The 17,746-nt window shown below is 45.5% G+C and overlaps 1 protein-coding gene and 1 long non-coding RNA gene across 7 annotated transcripts in view; one reads left to right on the plus strand and one right to left on the minus strand.

The window, feature by feature from the left end:
* ALPK2 (alpha kinase 2) overlaps positions 1-16,285 on the minus strand; it is a 137,692-nt gene extending 121,407 nt beyond the window's left edge. The window contains exons 1-2 of one of the 2 annotated variants that reach the window (XR_006338161.1): positions 15,299-16,285; positions 1,088-1,215 (exon numbers count right to left, since the gene is read on the minus strand). Coding sequence is in view for 1 of the 2 variants with exons in the window: in XM_043889257.1 (XP_043745192.1) it covers positions 1,088-1,211 (124 nt within the window). In the remaining variant the exon portion in view is untranslated. The remainder of the gene's footprint in view (positions 1-1,087; positions 1,216-15,298) is intronic. The other variant, XM_043889257.1, reaches the window with a different exon arrangement.
* The window catches only part of LOC122684834, an 80,445-nt gene that overhangs the window by 41,486 nt on the left and 21,213 nt on the right, over positions 1-17,746 (plus strand). For 4 of the 5 annotated variants that reach the window (XR_006338164.1, XR_006338163.1, XR_006338162.1 and 1 more), the window contains exon 3: positions 13,752-13,922. This is a non-coding gene — a long non-coding RNA (uncharacterized LOC122684834). Of the gene's footprint in view, positions 1-13,751; positions 13,923-16,322; positions 17,181-17,746 lie in introns of those variants that run through there. The other variant, XR_006338166.1, reaches the window with a different exon arrangement.

The raw sequence follows: 17,746 nt of genomic DNA on the forward strand, positions 1-17,746 counted from the left end.
CTTCCTAGAGAGACAGGGGGCTACTCTGAAGGCTCGACAGTGAGCCCGAGCCCGTCTCTCCATCTGGACGGCTGTGGACAAACACCAGGCCAGAGGGGGTGCTGTCCTCTCGGCTTGGGGACTCGGCTGCACGGTCCTACACCCAAAGACCCAGAACGGAAGGTGAGATTTTATTGCAACTTCTGCTAAGGAAGCGGAGCCGTTTTAGAGACTGACTCCTATCTCTGGACTTAGAAAAAGGGATAAAGGGGTGAAGAGTTTTCTTTCATCCTCTAGACAAGACTACCAGTGCCTCCATATTTTCAAGGGTAGACATAATCCGAGAAAGAGAAGAAAACAACTCACAAGGGACCAAATCCTGCTTCCCTGCCCAGCAACTTTCCTTGTTTTCTTTTAATACCACATCCCGGGGACTTCCCTGGTGGTCCAGTGGTTAAGAGTCCACGCTGCCAGTGCAGAGGGCATGTGTTCAATCCCTGGTCGGGTAACTAAGATCCCACATGCCGTGTGGTAGAGCCCAGGGATAAATAAAGAAGTGATAAATCCCCTTTCCCAGGGTGAAAGCTGTGGACCAGCTCTGGGTTCTTTATTCTCCAGGCAGGGGGATTTCCAGCTCCCTGATCTCACGCTCCCTCCACTGGGCGTATTTGTCTTAGTTTTAACCTTTTCACTGCTGACCGGCAGAGCTGAAAAAGGCAAACAGTGGGGAGATGAATTTGGCCAGGCTGGGGACATCAGTAAAAGGTGATGAAGAAGAGTTAGGTACATTGTCTGAAGTGAAGTTATTCATGCCTTTCCCATATACCACAGGAAATTAAAAGCGGATTATCTGGAAAAACAAAAAAAAAAGAACAAGGTGGGAGTTGCCTAAACAAGAATCACAATAGGACATGGAGCAGGATCCCCAAAACATGTCCAGAAAGGTGCTCGAAGAGATCTTCTAGGAAAAGAAGCCATAGAGGATTTAATTGCTCAATCAGTTACTCAGAACCAAACTTCCCAGGTGATGTTTTAACAGTGCCCTTGTGAGCCAAAGAAACCTGGTCTGCACGGAGATTTCAGAGGGTGAAGAGCTAGAGATGCTTACCCGATGTTATGCAACGAAGCACAGCGTCGGACTTCTCGGGAACTTTCTGGGAAAGCAACGTAGATAAAAAACAAAGCGCGCGCCTCTGGGGCCCTCCTGAGTCTGCCATCCTTTCATGCCACATGAGCCTGAAAAATAACAATCCCCAACATCACCATCCATTCTGGGACATCTCTGACGTTTCTTGGGAATTCCAGAAGCCCTGCCACCCTGTGAGTGGGCCTCAGGGAGAGAAGAAATGAGGTCCCTTGGCCTGCAGAAGGCAGGGTGTTGCGGTCATGCTGGTAGGCAGGTTGGGCGTCCTTGGGTTTCTCACTGGCCACTGGTGACGTTAGGGCAGGAAACGTTGTTATGGGGGAGGGGGAAGGCCTGGGCATTAGCATCATTCCTGGCTTCGGCCCCCTAGATGCCAGGTGCACCCCTCCCCCAGGTGGTCACAATCCAGATCTGCAGATGTTGCCAATGCCCCAGGGAGGGCAGAAGTGGTTTCAACCTCGCTTCCTGGGGGATGACAGGGGGTCGCAGCCCAGACGGAGGGAAAACTGAGCCTACAGCCAGTGCCACCTCTTTCGAAGTCGTTTCCTACTGGACTCAGAAAGTATGTGCCTCTGGGCCTTCCCTAGTGGTCCAGTGGCTAAGACCCCACGCTCCCAATGCAGGGGGTCCCAGGTTCAATCCCCACTTGGGGAATTAGATCCCACAAGCTGCAACTAAGAGTTCACACGCCCAACTAAAGATCCCGCATGCTGAAATGAAGACCCGGTGCAGACAAATGAATACATATTTTTAGAAAATGAACTCAAAAAAGATGACCACTAAAAAAAAAAGTGTTCATGCATCTTCGCTTCCCAAAAGAGGAGTTGACTCAATACAAAGGAATCACCAGGTGGGACATATTTCTTCCAGGAGAAACCAGGAAACTACCGTTCCTTCCGAGCACCAGGCAGGTGCCCCGGGGAGGGCAGCAAGTGGGCTGGCATTTCTGAGCAAGCACGGATTAATCAGTACAAGTCGGCATTCAACAAGTCGGCTTGGTTAGTCACCAGGTATGTTATTTCACTTAATCTCCTTTAAGTGACCTAAAAGGTTATTAATACTACCTACACCTTACAGATGAGGAATCCGAGACTTGGAGAGGTTGAGCAACGTGTTCAAGATCACACAGTTGCAGCCGTCATTCCCCTGGGACCCCCACCACAGCCACACGGGCTGACATCTTCAGTGTGAGAGATGACCTTGGAGCTGTGCAGTGCACGTTTCCAGGCAGCCCTAAGAACCCCCGTCTGTGCCCAGAGAACCCACCCCCCTCTGTCCTCTGGGTACAGTGCTAGCATCATGCTGCCAAATCTATCCTGCACGGAAGACCCCATGTTTGGAAATCACATTTCACTCTATCCAAACAGTAGACATTTAGAGACAGAGTCTCCCACATAAATATATTTTGTGTATTTATCTCTGGTGTGATAAATTTTCCAAAGATGAGAATTGTGAAACTTACATATTTTAGATCTCTAGCTAGTATATTGATTTGGACATGGCATATAATTAGGGTCATCCAAGACAAGCAGTGGACTAAGGGTCAGAAGTTTTAGTTCTAACCTTTCCGTTTGTCACTTCTGAGTGGCAACATAGCATCGATGGGTGAGAGTTCTAGAGCCAGATACCTTGAGTTCAAATTCTGACTCCACATCTTCCTAACTCAATAAGCATGTCATGACTACCTCAGTTTCCTCATCTGTAAAATGGAGGCATAATTGTTGTATATACTTCAGAGGTTGTTGTGAAGATTAAATGAGTTATTGCCTATAAAGCACTTAATCCTCTAAGGATTAGAATAATGTATGTAAGTAGCCTAAGGAAGAATCTGTTATATAATTGGTTTTCAAGACGGTAATCAGTAGACTTTAAGGAAAGACTTCACTCGTCTCATCAATTTCCTTTTCTGCTGTGCTTCTGCTAAATCACTTCAGTCGTGTCTGACTCTGGGTGACCCCATCCCTGGGATTCTCCAGGCAAGAACACTGGAGTGGGTTGCCATTTCCTTCTCCAACGCATAAAAGTGAAAGTGAAGTCGCTCAGTCGTGTCTGACTCTTCACGACTCCATGGACTGCAGCCTACCAGGCTCCTCCGTCCATGGGATTTTCCAGGCAAGAGTACTGGAGTGGGGTGCCATTGCCTTCTCCGTTTTCTGCTGTGGGTTACCACAATGATTTTTTTAAGTGATATGCCAATTAAGGTCTAAAGATTTCTCCTGGTATAATATTCACCTGTAATAGTAATTTATAAGACAAGACTATTCCCATTCCCAGGGCGGCACTGCTGTGGATGGAGAGGGAAGAAAGGACAAAATCAGACCTTTAAGGGTTGAAATTCTCAAGGCAAGAATACTGGAATGGGTAACTCTTCCCTTTTCCAGGGGAATCTTCCCGAGCCCGGGCTTGAACCCAGGTCTCCTGCATTGCAGGCAGATTCTTTACTGTCTGAGCCGCAGGGAAGCCCAGGAAGAGTTGGGGTGATGTCAAAGACCTTATGTGCCACCCATGATTTCTAAACCAGGTGACGGCTCCCTGACAGCAAAGTCCCACAGCTTACAACACTTGACAAACACGCTATTTGACTCACATAATTGGTTCAGTCACCATGTGTCCCAGCCATGGGGCTGACTACTCAGGAAAGGACAGTTAAGTCAGGCCGTGGGTCAGGTTTCCTCACTTCTCTGGAGGTGAGAACCCTTGAAGACAGATTTATCATTCTCTGCTAGAGATGGACAACTAATGAATTACTGAAATTAGCAGGGTGTGGTTCACGGACACCCTTGGAGCGATCAGATGGCAACTGGGATGAACACAAGATTTGATGTTTCTGTTATTTTAGCTGTGTTGTCCAGAGCAAGTTGCTTACTTTTTTAAAATTTTTGTTTACCTTTAATTAGACAGTCTAAATGCAGACACTTGTATTCTGTAAAATATACCAAAAAAATGGTTTCCCACAAACTCTATCCTCCATCTCAGAAGTTTCCTAAGAGGAAGGACTTGTTTTCCTTTCAGGCATTTTTCTATCCATTTACATGTATAGTCATCTAAACACTACACACACACAAATACGTATATAATCTTAATGTATGTACATCATTAAATTGTACATATTTTCCATGCAGTTAGCTTACCTTACTTATCAAGTTTCAGCAGTCTTACAAGGTCAGTTCAATCCACTACAGATTGCATCATTTGTTTTTTAATGCTTGATGATATCAGTATCACATAAAATAGCAATACCATGCTTAGTCTGTCTGTTCTTGTGTTGATGATGTATAGCTTGGCTGGAGTTTTTCAGACTTACAAATGTGTCTCAAAAAACATCCTGGTACATGCTTCCTTGGGCTTCCCCAGTGGTTCACCAGTAAAGAATGTGCCTGCAAGGCAGGAGACTCAGATTTGATCCCTGGGTCAGGAAGATCCCCTGGAGGAGGAAATGTTACCCCACTCCAGTATTCTTGTCTGGGAAATCCCATGGACAGAGGAGCCTGGTGGGCTACAGTCCACGGGGTCGCAAAAAGTCAGACACAGCTGAGCGACTAAACAATAGTGACATGCCTCCTTGGGCATGTAAGTGGTTCTCTAGACTAAATACAAGAAATGGAGTTCCTGGATAAGAATATTCACATATTCCATTTTGACAGATAGGCCAGGATAGGCAGCACCCTTAACAGAATAGGAGAAGGATATGGTGATAAAGGCCCCAGGTTTCTGGGTTCAAATCTTAGCTCTGCCACATACGAGCTTAACTTCTCTTTTTCTCAGTTCTTTCCTGTGTAAAACAAGGAGAATAGCAGTAGCTATCTCATTTAGTTATTAGGAAAACTGAGTAGGTACAAGCTCTTCTGAATTACATACCAAAAACTAAGTATGAAGTGCTACCAAGAGCTTTTGGTTCAACATCAGCAAAATTATAAACGTCGTCCTCTCACATTGCTGGAGAACAGCTAGGAGGTAGTAGGAGGATTCTTTGAATGTTTAAAGCCCTTGACTGATGCCTAGCTTTATTTTGGCTAGTCTGCCCCCACACAGGCAGCTGGTGGCGTGGCTGCTGTCAGCAGGAAGGCTGCTGTCAACCGAAGGGGCCAGGGAAGCACTCTGAGCCTACACGCAGAAAATGGGCACCCGGTTCTTCTGGGGCTGGCAGGAAAGGCAGCTGCCAGAGCTTTCTCACTGGGACAGGAGGCGTCAGTCCCGATGACCCAGCCTAATCCAACAGCAGTTGGGTTCCTGAACCTGCCGTCAGCGGTAACTCCTGATTTGGCTGTCACACGCACCGTCACTCAATACCCAGTCCCACGGTAGGGAAAAGCACCCTTCCCAAAGATGGGTTCTGAGGACTTCCCTGGTGGCCCAGCGGCTGAGGCTCTGCGCTCCCAATTGCAGGGGGCCCGGGGTCAATCCCTGGTCAGGGAACTAGATCCCAGATGCTGCAACTAAGAAGAATTCACACAGCACAACGGAAACAGCTTCTGTGCTGTGATGAAGACCGAAGATCCCCTGTGCTTCAACTATGACCCAGCACAGCCAGATGAAAGAAAGAACTATCTTAAAGCAGCCCACAAAGATGGGCTGTAGAAACTAGGGGTGGGGAGGGGGGAGGCCAGCTAGGCAGGGAGAGACAATTATAACATGTTTGGGGTACCTTCCCGGTGTCTGCCCCCAGGCTGGGTGCTTCATACACACTGTCTCATTTAATCCTCACAGTGAGACTACCAGACGGGTTCTTTCTCCTTTCACAGATAATGACTTGGAAGCTTTGCTCCTGTTCAGTTGCTAAGTTGTATCCGACTCTTTTCCAGCCCCCTGGACCTCTGAGGCCCACCGGGGTCCTCTGTCCATGGAATTTCCCAGGCAAGAATACCGGAGTGGGTTGCCACTTCCTTCTTTAAGGAATCGTCTCCACCCAGGGACTGAACCCGTGTCTCCTGTTTGGCAGGCAGATTCTTTACCACTGAGTCACCACCTGGGAAGCCCCAAAGAGTTGATGTAACAAACCTAACTCCTCAAGGGGCAGGATTGGGCTGGCTGTGAGTCCAGATTTGTTGGAGCGCGAGTGTTGTACTCTTTCTTGGGTAAGATTTTCCAGATTGTATGTGAGAAGTAGAGGCAATAAATTATAAAAAATAAACCCATGAAAAGATGCTCAACATCACCAGTCATTAGGAAAATACAAATTAAAACCACAATGAGATAGCTTTTCACACCCACTAGAATGGCTATTACAAAGCAGAAAGTCAGATGTGGGCGAGGTTATGGAAAAAACAACCATCAAACAGGGCTAGTGGGAATATTAATTGGTATAGATGCTTTGGAAAACAACTTGGAAGTTAGTTTCTTAAAAACTTAAAACACAAATTTACCAGAAGACCCAGAAATTCCATTCCCAGGCATCTATATACCCAAGAGAAGTGAAAACATACATCCACACAAAGGCTTGCACACAAATATTCTTAGCAAGATTACTCATACTAATCAAAAATTGGAAATAACCTAAATGTCCATGGGAAACAACCTAAACATACAGCTAGTGAACTGACAGACAAAATGTGGTGTAGCCACATGATGAAATACTCTGGATAATAAAAAGGGACAAACTAGGACACATGGTACAACACAAATGAACCTCGAATGCCTTCCAGTGCAAGGGGTACAAGCTTAATCCCCGGCTGGGGAAATAAGATCCCACATGCCTTGAGGCAAAAAAAACAGAACATAAAAACAGAAGCAATACTGCAACAAGCTCAATAAAGACTCTACATCTTCTTCATCCATTCCTCTGTGGTGGACGTTTAGGTTACTTCCATGTCTTGGGTATTGTAAATAGTGCTGCAACGAACACGGGTGCATGTATCCTTCCAGACCATGTTTTTCTCTGGATATATACCCAGGAGTGGGATTGCAGGATCATTTGGTAGCTCTGTCTTTAGTCTTTTAAGGAATCTCCAACTGATCTGCATAAGGAATCTTTGGTAGTTGAGAAAAATGGTTTAAAATTCATCCATAACAATGGTTGTGCAACTTGATAAAGTTAACAACATCACTGAATCGAACACTTAGAGTGAATTGTACAATGTGTAAAACATCCCTCAATATAGTTAATTTTTAAAGTAGAGATAAGAAGAAAAAAAATAAAATAGAGATAAGAAGACAAACAAACACACACCTAATAATATTCATTGTGGCATTGCTTGTGATAGCAAAAGACTGAAAGTACCCTAAATGTCCCTCAGTAGTACCTAGTTACAGTATATCTATACAATGGAATTTTTTAAATTTCTAGCAGCAATAAGCATTAAAAAAGAATAAGGCTTCTCTGGAGGGAAGGGGTAAACAATACCCTTTGCAATGCAAGAGACACCAGTTCGCTCCCTGGCCCAAGGAGCAACTAAGCATGGGAACATGCCATGGAGCAACTAAGTGTGGGAACCACAGCACCCGAGCCCATGTCCTACAACTACTGTAGCCGGAGCGCCCTGGAACCCACGCTCCCCAACAAGAGCAGCCGCCGCAAAGAGAGCCCCACGGACCGAAACTAGGGGATGCCCGTGCACAGCAACGAAGACCCGGTGCAGCCAAAAAATAAAAATAAATAAATACGGAAGTCTTTTTTTTTTTTTATTAAGAATAGAGCATCTCTGTATGCACTAATATGGAATAATCTCCAAGATACATTGTTGAGTAAGATAAAGTATAAAAGAGAGTGTGGCGTATTCTATCACTTGCAAAGTGAGAAAAGGAAGAGTAAGTATTATAATATGTTTATTTATACACACAATGATTTTAGAAATTACAGGGAACTGGTAATCTGGTTGCCCCTGGTGAAGAGGTCTGAGTATCTGGAGAAAGGAAGGGACGCAAGTTGCGAACACTGCAGGTCTCTGCATTTCCTTTGGGATGGTTTAAATTTATGTACACGTGCTCAGTTGCTATGTCATGTCTGACTCTTTGCAACGCTTTGGACGGTAGCCCGACAGGGTCCTCTGTCCATGGGGTTTCCCAGGCAAGAATACTGGACTGGACTGCTGTTTCCTCCTCCAGGGGATCTTCTCAACCCAGGGATTAAACACGCATCTCCTGCATTACAGGCAGATTCTTTACCACTGAGGCCTCGGGAAAGCCCATTTAAAATGTATACATGTTACCTAATAAACAAATATCATGGCTTCCCTGGAGTCTCAGAGGGTAAAGAATCTGCCTGCAATGTGGGAGACCCAGGTTCGATCCCTGGGTTGGGAAGATCCCTGGAAAAGGGAATGGCAACCCGCTCCAGTATTCTTGCCTGGAGATTCCCATGGACAGAGGAGCCTGGTGGGCTACTGTCCATATGGCTGCAAAAAGTGGGAGACGACTGAGCGGCTAACACACACACAATAAATAAATATAACGTAGCTGTTAAATATTAATAGTGAGCACCTCCAGCTGCCCAGCAGGGTGCCGGGCACACAGATCATGCACACACTGGGCTGAGGCTGCTGTTTGCTCTCTCTGGGTTTGTTCCAAAATTTTTTTTTAAGATGGACTTTGTCTTCCCACTCCCCTCTCCTTAAAAATCTGTGGCAGTTCAAAATCCTTTAAGGCAGGGTTTAAAAAAAAAAAAAACAGCTCAAAGTTAGTGAGACCTGTAACAAAGTTGAATAACTCCTTTGATTTTATAATTGAAAAGCACCCCTGAAACACAGGCGGGTCACACGACTTTTTCAAGGTCACGCAGCTTGTTAGTGGGCAGAGTCCAGGTTGCTAGATTCTAATTCCCACCGTATTATGTTGAAAGGATACATCCCTCTGCCTTTCTTATCTTTGTCCTCCTCCCTCGGGGTAAAGGGCAAAGGGCAAAGATCGCGATGCCACAAACACACAGGGTGGGCTTCCCAGGTGGCTGCTGCTGCTAAGTCACTTCAGTCGAGTCCTACTCTGTGCAACCCCATAGACAGCAGCCCACCAGGCTCCTCTGTCCCTGGGATTCTCCAGGCAAGAACACTGGAGTGGGTTGCCATTTCCTTCTCCTCCCAGGTGGCGCTAGAGGCAAAGAACCCGCCTGCCAATGCAGGAAACATAAGAGATGAGGATCAATCCCTGGGTCGGGAAGATCCCCTGGAGGAGGGCATGGCAACCCACTCCAGTATTCTTGCCTGGAGAATCCCATGGACAGAGGAGCCTGGTGGGCTACAGTCCATGGGGTCGCAAAGAGTCAGACACGATTGAGGCAACTTAGCACATAAATACACATCACGGTGCTGTAAAATGACAAACTTCGGTGAATTAACTGGTTAAAATCACTGTGGTTTGAAGCTGGATGAGGTGAACTGCTGTGTCCGATCTAGGCATGTGTCATCAAGGTCATTGCTGAGAACATGCGTGGTGAAGAAAGCCCCTCTCCGGATGGGCCTCCGCATTCTCCCAGGCTCCCTGAGTCCTTGAGCTCACCTTCCCTGCAAACAAAAACCCCAGAGCAACCCCCAGAGTCGTCCCTCTTCGGAGTCATCAGTCTCTTTGGAGATTGCTTATTATAGATGGACTAGAGCTGACATCCCGTGGAATCTGAGGCAGCAGCCCGGGTCGGGGAGGACCTGGGAGATGTCCATTTCTCTTCTGTCCCACACCCTGCCCTGTAATGGGCAAGAATAACACTGCCTCTGGGGTAATGAGCTGAGCCTGCATTAATTATGCTGAACAAACCATCTCTCAGTGAGCCGGAGCAGAGAAAACCATTATGTGTGGAGACAGTCAATATTAGCTCAGCCACCTCCTACCATCCTCCCCAACATAGCCAGTTAGAGGGGCTTAGGAGAAAACTTTTTATTTTTGCCTCTACTTGTTTTCTGAAGAACTTTTAAAATCATTCTTTATCTGATTTTTTTTCCCCTAGTAAAGTGTGTCTTAGAGAGAAGGAGCTTCATGCCCAGCAGTTCATTCCATTAAAGAACAGAACAGTTTTGTAGAAGGGCTTCCCAGGTGTCTCCGTGGTAACGAATCCACCTGCCAAGCAGGAGATGCAGGTCAGGAAGGTCCCCTGGAGAAGGAAATGATAACCCGCTCCAGTGTTCCCGCTCCAGTGTTCCAGTGCTCCCCCGTGCCTGGGAAATCTCATGGACAAATAAGCCTGGCGGGCTACAGTCCATGGGGTCACAAACAGTCAGACACGACTAAGTGAGCACATCCTAAATCTTTGAAGCGTGAATTGCTGCCTAATGGCACCGCACTCCAGTACTCTTGCCTGGAAAATCCCATGGACGGAGGAGCTTGGTGGACTGCAGTCCATGGGGTTGCTAAGAGTCGGACACGACTGAGCGACTTCACTTCACTTTTCACTTTCATGCATTAGAGAAGGAAATGGCAACCCACTCCAGTGTTCTTGCCTGGAGAATCCCAGGCACGGGGGAGCCTGGTGGGCTGCCGTCTATGGGGTCGCACAGAGTCGGACTTGACTGAAGCGACTTAGCAGCAGCAGCCAAACTTAAGCCTAAGGGAGGAGATGGTATGACTTTAGAGGCCTTTCTCTTAAATGTCCAAAATCTCCCCAAGTGGCCACTTGCTTTCTCCCTGACCTCATTGCCTCTCCCGTCACTGAGACCTGCTGAGGGGTGAGCTAGACTGCACCCTCCCTGCTCTGCAGGCTCTGATGGGTCTAAACTGATCAAGTACTCCTGCTGGGTGACTGGTTCACTACGGTCTAAGCCAATCAGCACATGGCTTTCTGCAGAAAGTTCCATGGTTATCCAATCAGTGGAAAGCTGAAGTCTTCTGCCCTGTCCTCTGACCAGGAAAAATAAAGCATGCAGACCCCAAGGGAGGCTGATACCAGATGAGACTGAGAAAGCCAGCCTGAGGTTGAAACCAAAGCACACAAAACAGCAGAGTCTCCGGAAGTGCAGAGACCAGAGCTGGTGTCCCAACCACACTTCTTGGACTTTATAGTTGGGGGCGCAAGAAGAGCTGATTTTTAATTCCACTGTCTTGATTGTTGTTTTTGACTTTTGATGTTCTAGAAAGTACACAGATGCATCCATACTTCTCCCTCCCTGGCCATGGTGTTTGAAATCCCTACCATTAGCCCTCCATTCTCGAGATCTATGTGGACATACCTTAACCAGATTATAGACAGAAGGATTATAGACAATTAAGGATTTAAGATTAGATGGCTTAATCAAAGAGTGCTTGTCTAAGAAAGTTCTAGGGACAACTAACCAAACCAACCTAATGAACTTCTGATTTCCATCGGCATCCTGTCTCTTTCTGCCATTCATGCTTTGTTTGGGTGGTTTTGCTGTTGTTGTTGTTATTGTTTCCTTTACAGAATGAGACCACCTTCCATTTCTATATATTCTGTATATTCTGTATAAATCCCACCAGTTTCAAACTCCACCATAAGTGCTGATTTGTCTTTGAAACCACCCCGCTAGCCTCACCTGGAAAAAACAGCCCACTCCTAAGTGATGGACCCCTAACCTAAGCGGGAAAAAGCAGCCCCTCCCAAATAACGAACTGCTCACCTCGTCCTCCCCACATTCACTTTTGCCAGCAGACAACACTTCCCAGCAGGCTGTTTGCCTGCAGGACACCTGATGGGTTTATTTTGTGTGTTATCCACAGCTGTTGCTTATTGTGGCTTAGCCTTATGCATCTGAGAAGTAGGCAAGGTTAGTGCTTGAAAAGAACCAGGGCAGGAGTTATAGGCCAAAGAAATGGCTAAAGTGGTTCTCAAAGTGCTGGTCCCTGGACCACACTGTCAGCCTCACCTGGGAACTTATCAGAAATGCAAATCCTTGGGACCTTCAGAATCAGAAACTCTGGGGGTGGGACCTAGGAAAACGTGTCTTTACAAGCTCTCTAGATTCTGCTGCACTTTGAAGTTTGAGAACCACAGGACTAGAGGAGGGTCTTAAACTGGCTGAGGAGTGAACGACCCTGGTTTTCTAAGAGCAGGACTGAAGACCAAGTGAGTCAAGGTGACCTGGGCTGCCCCAGGTCTACTGGTAGCAGCCACGGGGGAAATGGCCCTGGGGGCTAGGTGATCTGTGCTCAGGAGTAGACGATCCAGAACTGATGCTCTTCAACCCGTGTCTGTCTCTTTGCCCTGCTTGTCCAAAGTCTCCTGGAGGGTGGTCAGGTGGGCGTACATGGGCGGAAACCTCAATGAAGGCTCCAAACACTTTTTAATGCTCTTTTCTCTCACACAGTTGGACATTTGTCCTTTCATTTTTGCCTCCTAAGAAGACATGATCACGTTCTTCCAAGTTTCTTTGTGTTTCTGAATCTGGGGTAGAATTAAGTGTAAGTTAACAGGGTTCCTTACAAACCTGTTGGTAACTCAAGCAAAGAATTTATCCAGAAACCCTGAGATGCCTGGACACAAGCTGTGGGCGATCTCAGTCAAGACCACAAGGGCTATGTATAAAATAGCTAACCAATGAGAGTCTGCTGTGTCGCACAGGGAACTCTATTTGATACTTTCTGGTGACCCACATGGGAAGGAAATCCGAAAAATAGGAAATATGTGTATATGTATAGCCGATTCACTTTGCTGTTAACAGAAATTAACACAACGCTATAAAACAACTATAACAAAAACTTAAAAAAAAAAAGACCAGGGGAAAATTAATAAAGACATGGGTACAGCGCTTCGGAGCTCTCCCATGAGAACTGCTTGTGATCTTGTCTGCTCCATCCCTCTGGGCCTGTCTCGCCCTCACTCCAAAATAAAGAAGCACCCTGTTCACTAGGAACTTTCATCACCAACCTTGAAATCCCAGGCATGGCTCCTGAGATCACCCCCACCCCCCAACCAGCTACCGTCTCCACTGAGTCCCACAATGCAGGTTCATTTCTGAGCATCCTCACCCCGAATCCCAATCCGACCACTCTACAGTACCCTCGTCTAGTCCCAAAAGGGAAGCGATGCAAGACTCAGCTATAATCTTTGAGGGAAGATGCATTTGTGCCAGAGTTTCCATACTAATCACAGACATCATCTGTATACATAGATTTACCTTTACCTTCCACGTCTATGGATTCATGAAAACTCCCATTTAAATATGGCACAAATATGTATTAAACAGCACCATCAGATGATGCTGATGAGTCTCGACTTTGCTTTTTAGATAGCACATACCCTATTAACCATTTTCAGGCAAAAAATAGTTTTTCTTACTTATTGCAGATGCATTCTAAAATATAATCTTTTTTCTTTTGTTCTTAAATGTTTTCAAGTATAGGATTTTCTTTAAAATATCTAAATGTCTATGTTGTTTTCATTTAATCATTGCCCTGGTGTCAAACATGTGCCATTTCTATTACTTGGATAGTTTATGTTAGGAAAGCATTCTGAAATTTTAGCAAAGAGAGAGTTGTTGTTCAGTCCCTTGGTCGTGTTGGACTCTCTGCGACCCCATGGACTGCAGCATGCCAGGCTTCCCTGTCCTTCACCGTGTCCCAGAGGGGTTTTTTTGTTTGTTTGTTTTCTAACAGTATGAAACAAGCAAAGAGAGACAGAAGCTTGTTAATTAACCAAGGGTAGGAACTAGTCTTTGTGGAGACATTACGATTTGACAGACACTTTAGGTATATTTGCTAGTGTAATTCCCCCCATCAGTCCTGTTAAGGTGGATGCTGTTACTGCCATTTACAGGTGAGAACGCTGGAGTTCAGACCGGCTGGAGACTGTGCTAAAGTCAGGGTCTGGTTCCAAACCCTGCCTCCTGAGCCCGGACTTGATTCCTCAGCCCCACTCTGCTTCCTGCACCTCTATCTGGATTAGGACACTCAATGACATCCTCCTACCACAGGCTGATAGCTACAGGTAAGTGTGTGTGGGGTGATGAAAAGTAAATTAAATTGGGAGGGGGTGTCTTTTCAAAATGATGAAAATTAGGAATTCCACCCTACCTAAAAATCTTCCCCAATTGTGACTGCATGTTTTGCAAAAAAAAAAAAAAAACTTCAAAGGACAATGGAGTTTGGGAAATGAAATCCATTTAAATTTGTTTTAAATCTGGATTTCCAAGATCTGATCATCAGTGCCTTTTGATACAGGATTTGTCCCTCCGCCCATTCAGAAGGAGGCTCACAACATCCAGGGTTTCAGTTCAGAAGCCCAGCAGCATAGGCGCTGGTTCGATCTCCCCTTGACTGGTATTGCCAGTAGACCATTCCTGCTTTACTCGTCATTCGAAAATGAGGGCTCCCTTCACCTGAGAAGAAGGCTGTGGAAGGGAATTAGATCAGCAGCAGCTCTGAATGCCTCCCTTATCTATTTTTAAATGACTGCCAGATGTCTGTAACTGACACCCTCCATCAGTGCTTTGAGTTCGGATGTGTTCGTCAAAATGTGACCGTGCTGCTGTTTCATCGGCCTTTCTGGGGTTGACTTTTTGCCTTCATTTTTCAAAAACATCCTAGTTAGAAACTCAAAGTATTGTGTCATGGCTACAGTTAACAATACTGTTTTCTTTTTCTTCCATTTTGGTTTTGTTTGCTTTATTTTTTTTTAACAATACTGTTTTGTACACTGAAACACATATTAAGAGGGTGGATCTCAAATGCTTTTACACCAGTTTTTAAAAAGGAAAGAAAACCTGTTTCAAAGACTCAGTGACTGTTTGCACCGGCCATTTTGAAATGCCTGATAGTTTTGCAGCAGCTTTCATTCCTGTCATCAGACAAGGGACCGCTGTGTCCCTTCTCAAAGTTATTTCCACAAAAGGAGTAACTTTCAACTGAAACACTCAAATATGTCAGGCAGAAGTACCGATAGGGCTGCGTCACCTGGGCTGTTACCTCAGATTTTCACGGTATTTTTCTTTGCAAAGCCTTCACAAATCATTCTTTTCATTCATCCTTAATGTTTATTTTTTTTTCTAATTATTGAGATAGCCATGAGGTGAAAGAATCTTTTAAAATGACTGTCAAGCAAAAATGGTCATTAAAAAATAAAAATAATAATAGATTCGGCAAAAGTGTCAAAACGGACCAAAATGGAAAAAAAAAAAAAAGAGCATTTGACCACTTGAAAACCCTGCAATGTACCCAAGCATGCTCTGTGGACCCTACTCATTTCATCTGGTTCCAGTTCCTAAAGAAACAAGGGGCTTAGTTCCCTTCTGCAGAAACTGTAAACAACGGCATATGTAAAGCACAGCCATTCCTTAGGTTAAAAACCAGAGCCTAGATACTTACTTTTCAATACTTTCTGTCCAGGAGGCGTGTCAGGAGGGCCAGCTCGGCTGTGGGTCCCCAGACTGTGTGCCAGGCATTGAGTGCGCGTCCCTGTTCCCGGGACGGGGGACACGGTGGAGTGACAGGGTTCGGGGTCTTTTCCCAAGTTTTTCAAAGCACAGTTGGGTCTGCTTCCAATAAAGCTCCTGTCTTCCTAAGAGGGAAAATTCTGTGCCCAGGGACGTTCTGGAAGAAGAGCATGTTTTTTTTTTCCCCTGCCCCTGAATGAACTAGGTCATTGCTGAAGCTGGAGAATATTCTTTAGCATCACAGTGATGAAACTTGAGGGCTGTTCCTGCGGAAGGTGTGACCCTTGTTGACGCTGCCCAGGAGGCGCTGGCAGAGGGGCCTGGTGAAACGCAGCCCCGGGCGAGCTGATGAAACGCAGACGAGCTGTCCCCGATGGCTCAGGGACAGCCGCGCTTGGCAGGGCCCGTGCCAGGCCTCAGGTTCAGGTGCTCGTCTCAGAAAAGCAGGATCTGGCTGCCTGATAAGGTGATTAAGGCCAAGAGCACCGGCAGCTGTCCCACCGAGGCTATCAGGCACTTGAAACACACGTAGGAAACCCAAAGTGGGAGGAGGCGCAGGGAGGAGGGCAGGCGAAAAAGGAGAGTCATGCGTTATTTATTTAGAACTGGCATCACCATCGCGCTCTGAAGTTCTCTGAGAAAAGCAGAAGCCACAGGAAGGCAGGCTCCACCCTGCTCCCCCAGTGGTCCCCTCCTTGCCCCCAAACACCCCTTTCTCTCATACACACAAACACACACACTCACACATGCACACACGTGCACCTTCTCTCTCTGCCTGCGTTGATTGCCAGAGTAAGAAGAAAAGAGAGGAAGACCAGAAGAAATCCAGAGAAGAATTGCCATGAGCCCTGGTTTGTTCACTTGTTTTTTCAAATTGTCAAGAATCGTTCTTGCTGTCAAGATTTTGTAACGTGGGTTTTGTAACGTGGGCATTTCTCTTCTTGAATTTTGCCCAGTTCCAAGAAAGAACATAGAAAAATCCAGAAGTATCGCTGTGTAACCACTTTGCCTCTTTGCAAAAGTATTTTAATGCACCGTACCTGGAAACTGACAGCTTAGACGGAAACCTCTTACGAGACTCACGGCTAAAATTAGCAGCTTCAAGTGGGTGACTTTGAAAGGGACACAACTGCAAATATACACTCCCTGCTGAGCATCATAATCCTCAAAAGCAAATTGTTTAATGCAGCAGTGTGTGCATCGCTATGCTTGGATGGAATGTAACTTCTCACAAGATGAAAAGCATCACCTAAGTTATTAGGCCTCAAGGGTACTGTTGATGTGTTTTGTTTATTTCACGCGTACCTTCATTTGAGAAGAAAGATACTGAAAGCTCAGAGACTTTAAAATAATGACTATCTCTTAGGGAACACGTTTCCACAAACTGCAACAGAATGTAGAAATCACCAAGTATTTGTGAATGTGGTTATCCACTGGTTTTATTTAAAGCCTGATCCTCTTCACAGCAGAAGGTCATTTCCAGATAAGAGGAAATAATGTTAAGGTGACAGTGAAGAGAGAAAGAGGTTGTGACGATAACAAAGTAAATGTTATCACACACAGCAGGACAGGATAAACCCAAAAGAGTAGATAAATGTGATGTGATCTTGAAAGAAGAGTTGCCTGGGAATTCTTAAATGGAAAAGTTGACACTCGTTATGAAAGTTAATTTTGGTCTTCACAAACAATTTGAAAGACAAGCTCCCTCAGCTCCTATCATCCACCTCCTAACAAAACAAATTTAAGGAGCAAAGAATTTAAATATATATATGGGGCTTCCCTAGTGGCTCAGATGGAAAAGAATCTCCCTGCAATTCAGGTGACTCGGGTTCGATCCCTGGGTCAGGAAGATCCCCTGGCGAAGGGAATGGCAACCCACCCTAGTATTCTTGCCTGGATACACACACACACACACACACACACACACACACACACACACACACACATTATGGATTAGCCATCTCATTAGCTTGCAGCCATAGAATTTCTGATGTTGGTATTAAACTCAGGCCAGGTCACTGTTGTGAATTTTTTATGATTATCCAAAGGAGAAGGGATAGAAGGAAGGAAATTGAAGAGAAAAAAAGGAAGGCATATATTTGTGTCTCTCACATACCATCAGAAATACGTGACTTTGTGATTAAAAATAAAGACCTAAAAATGTTTGGCATCATATCAAGTGAAGTAGTATGGAATAGAAGAAATGGTTAAGTGAACTCTATCTAAAGCTGCAGGAGAAGGAAAAAAAACTCTTCACGTGAGAGACTTTTCATCTAAGGAGTAGAGCTGCAAGTGTATTTTTTATCAGATGCCATTTAACTGCTTCTCTGAAAGGCTTTTGAGGCTGTTTTAGTTTCTTGGCATGTGGAATGAATGGGTG

The sequence above is a fragment of the Cervus elaphus genome, chromosome 27 (assembly GCF_910594005.1).
Source record: "Cervus elaphus chromosome 27, mCerEla1.1, whole genome shotgun sequence".
NCBI classification, from domain to species: domain Eukaryota; kingdom Metazoa; phylum Chordata; class Mammalia; order Artiodactyla; family Cervidae; genus Cervus; species Cervus elaphus.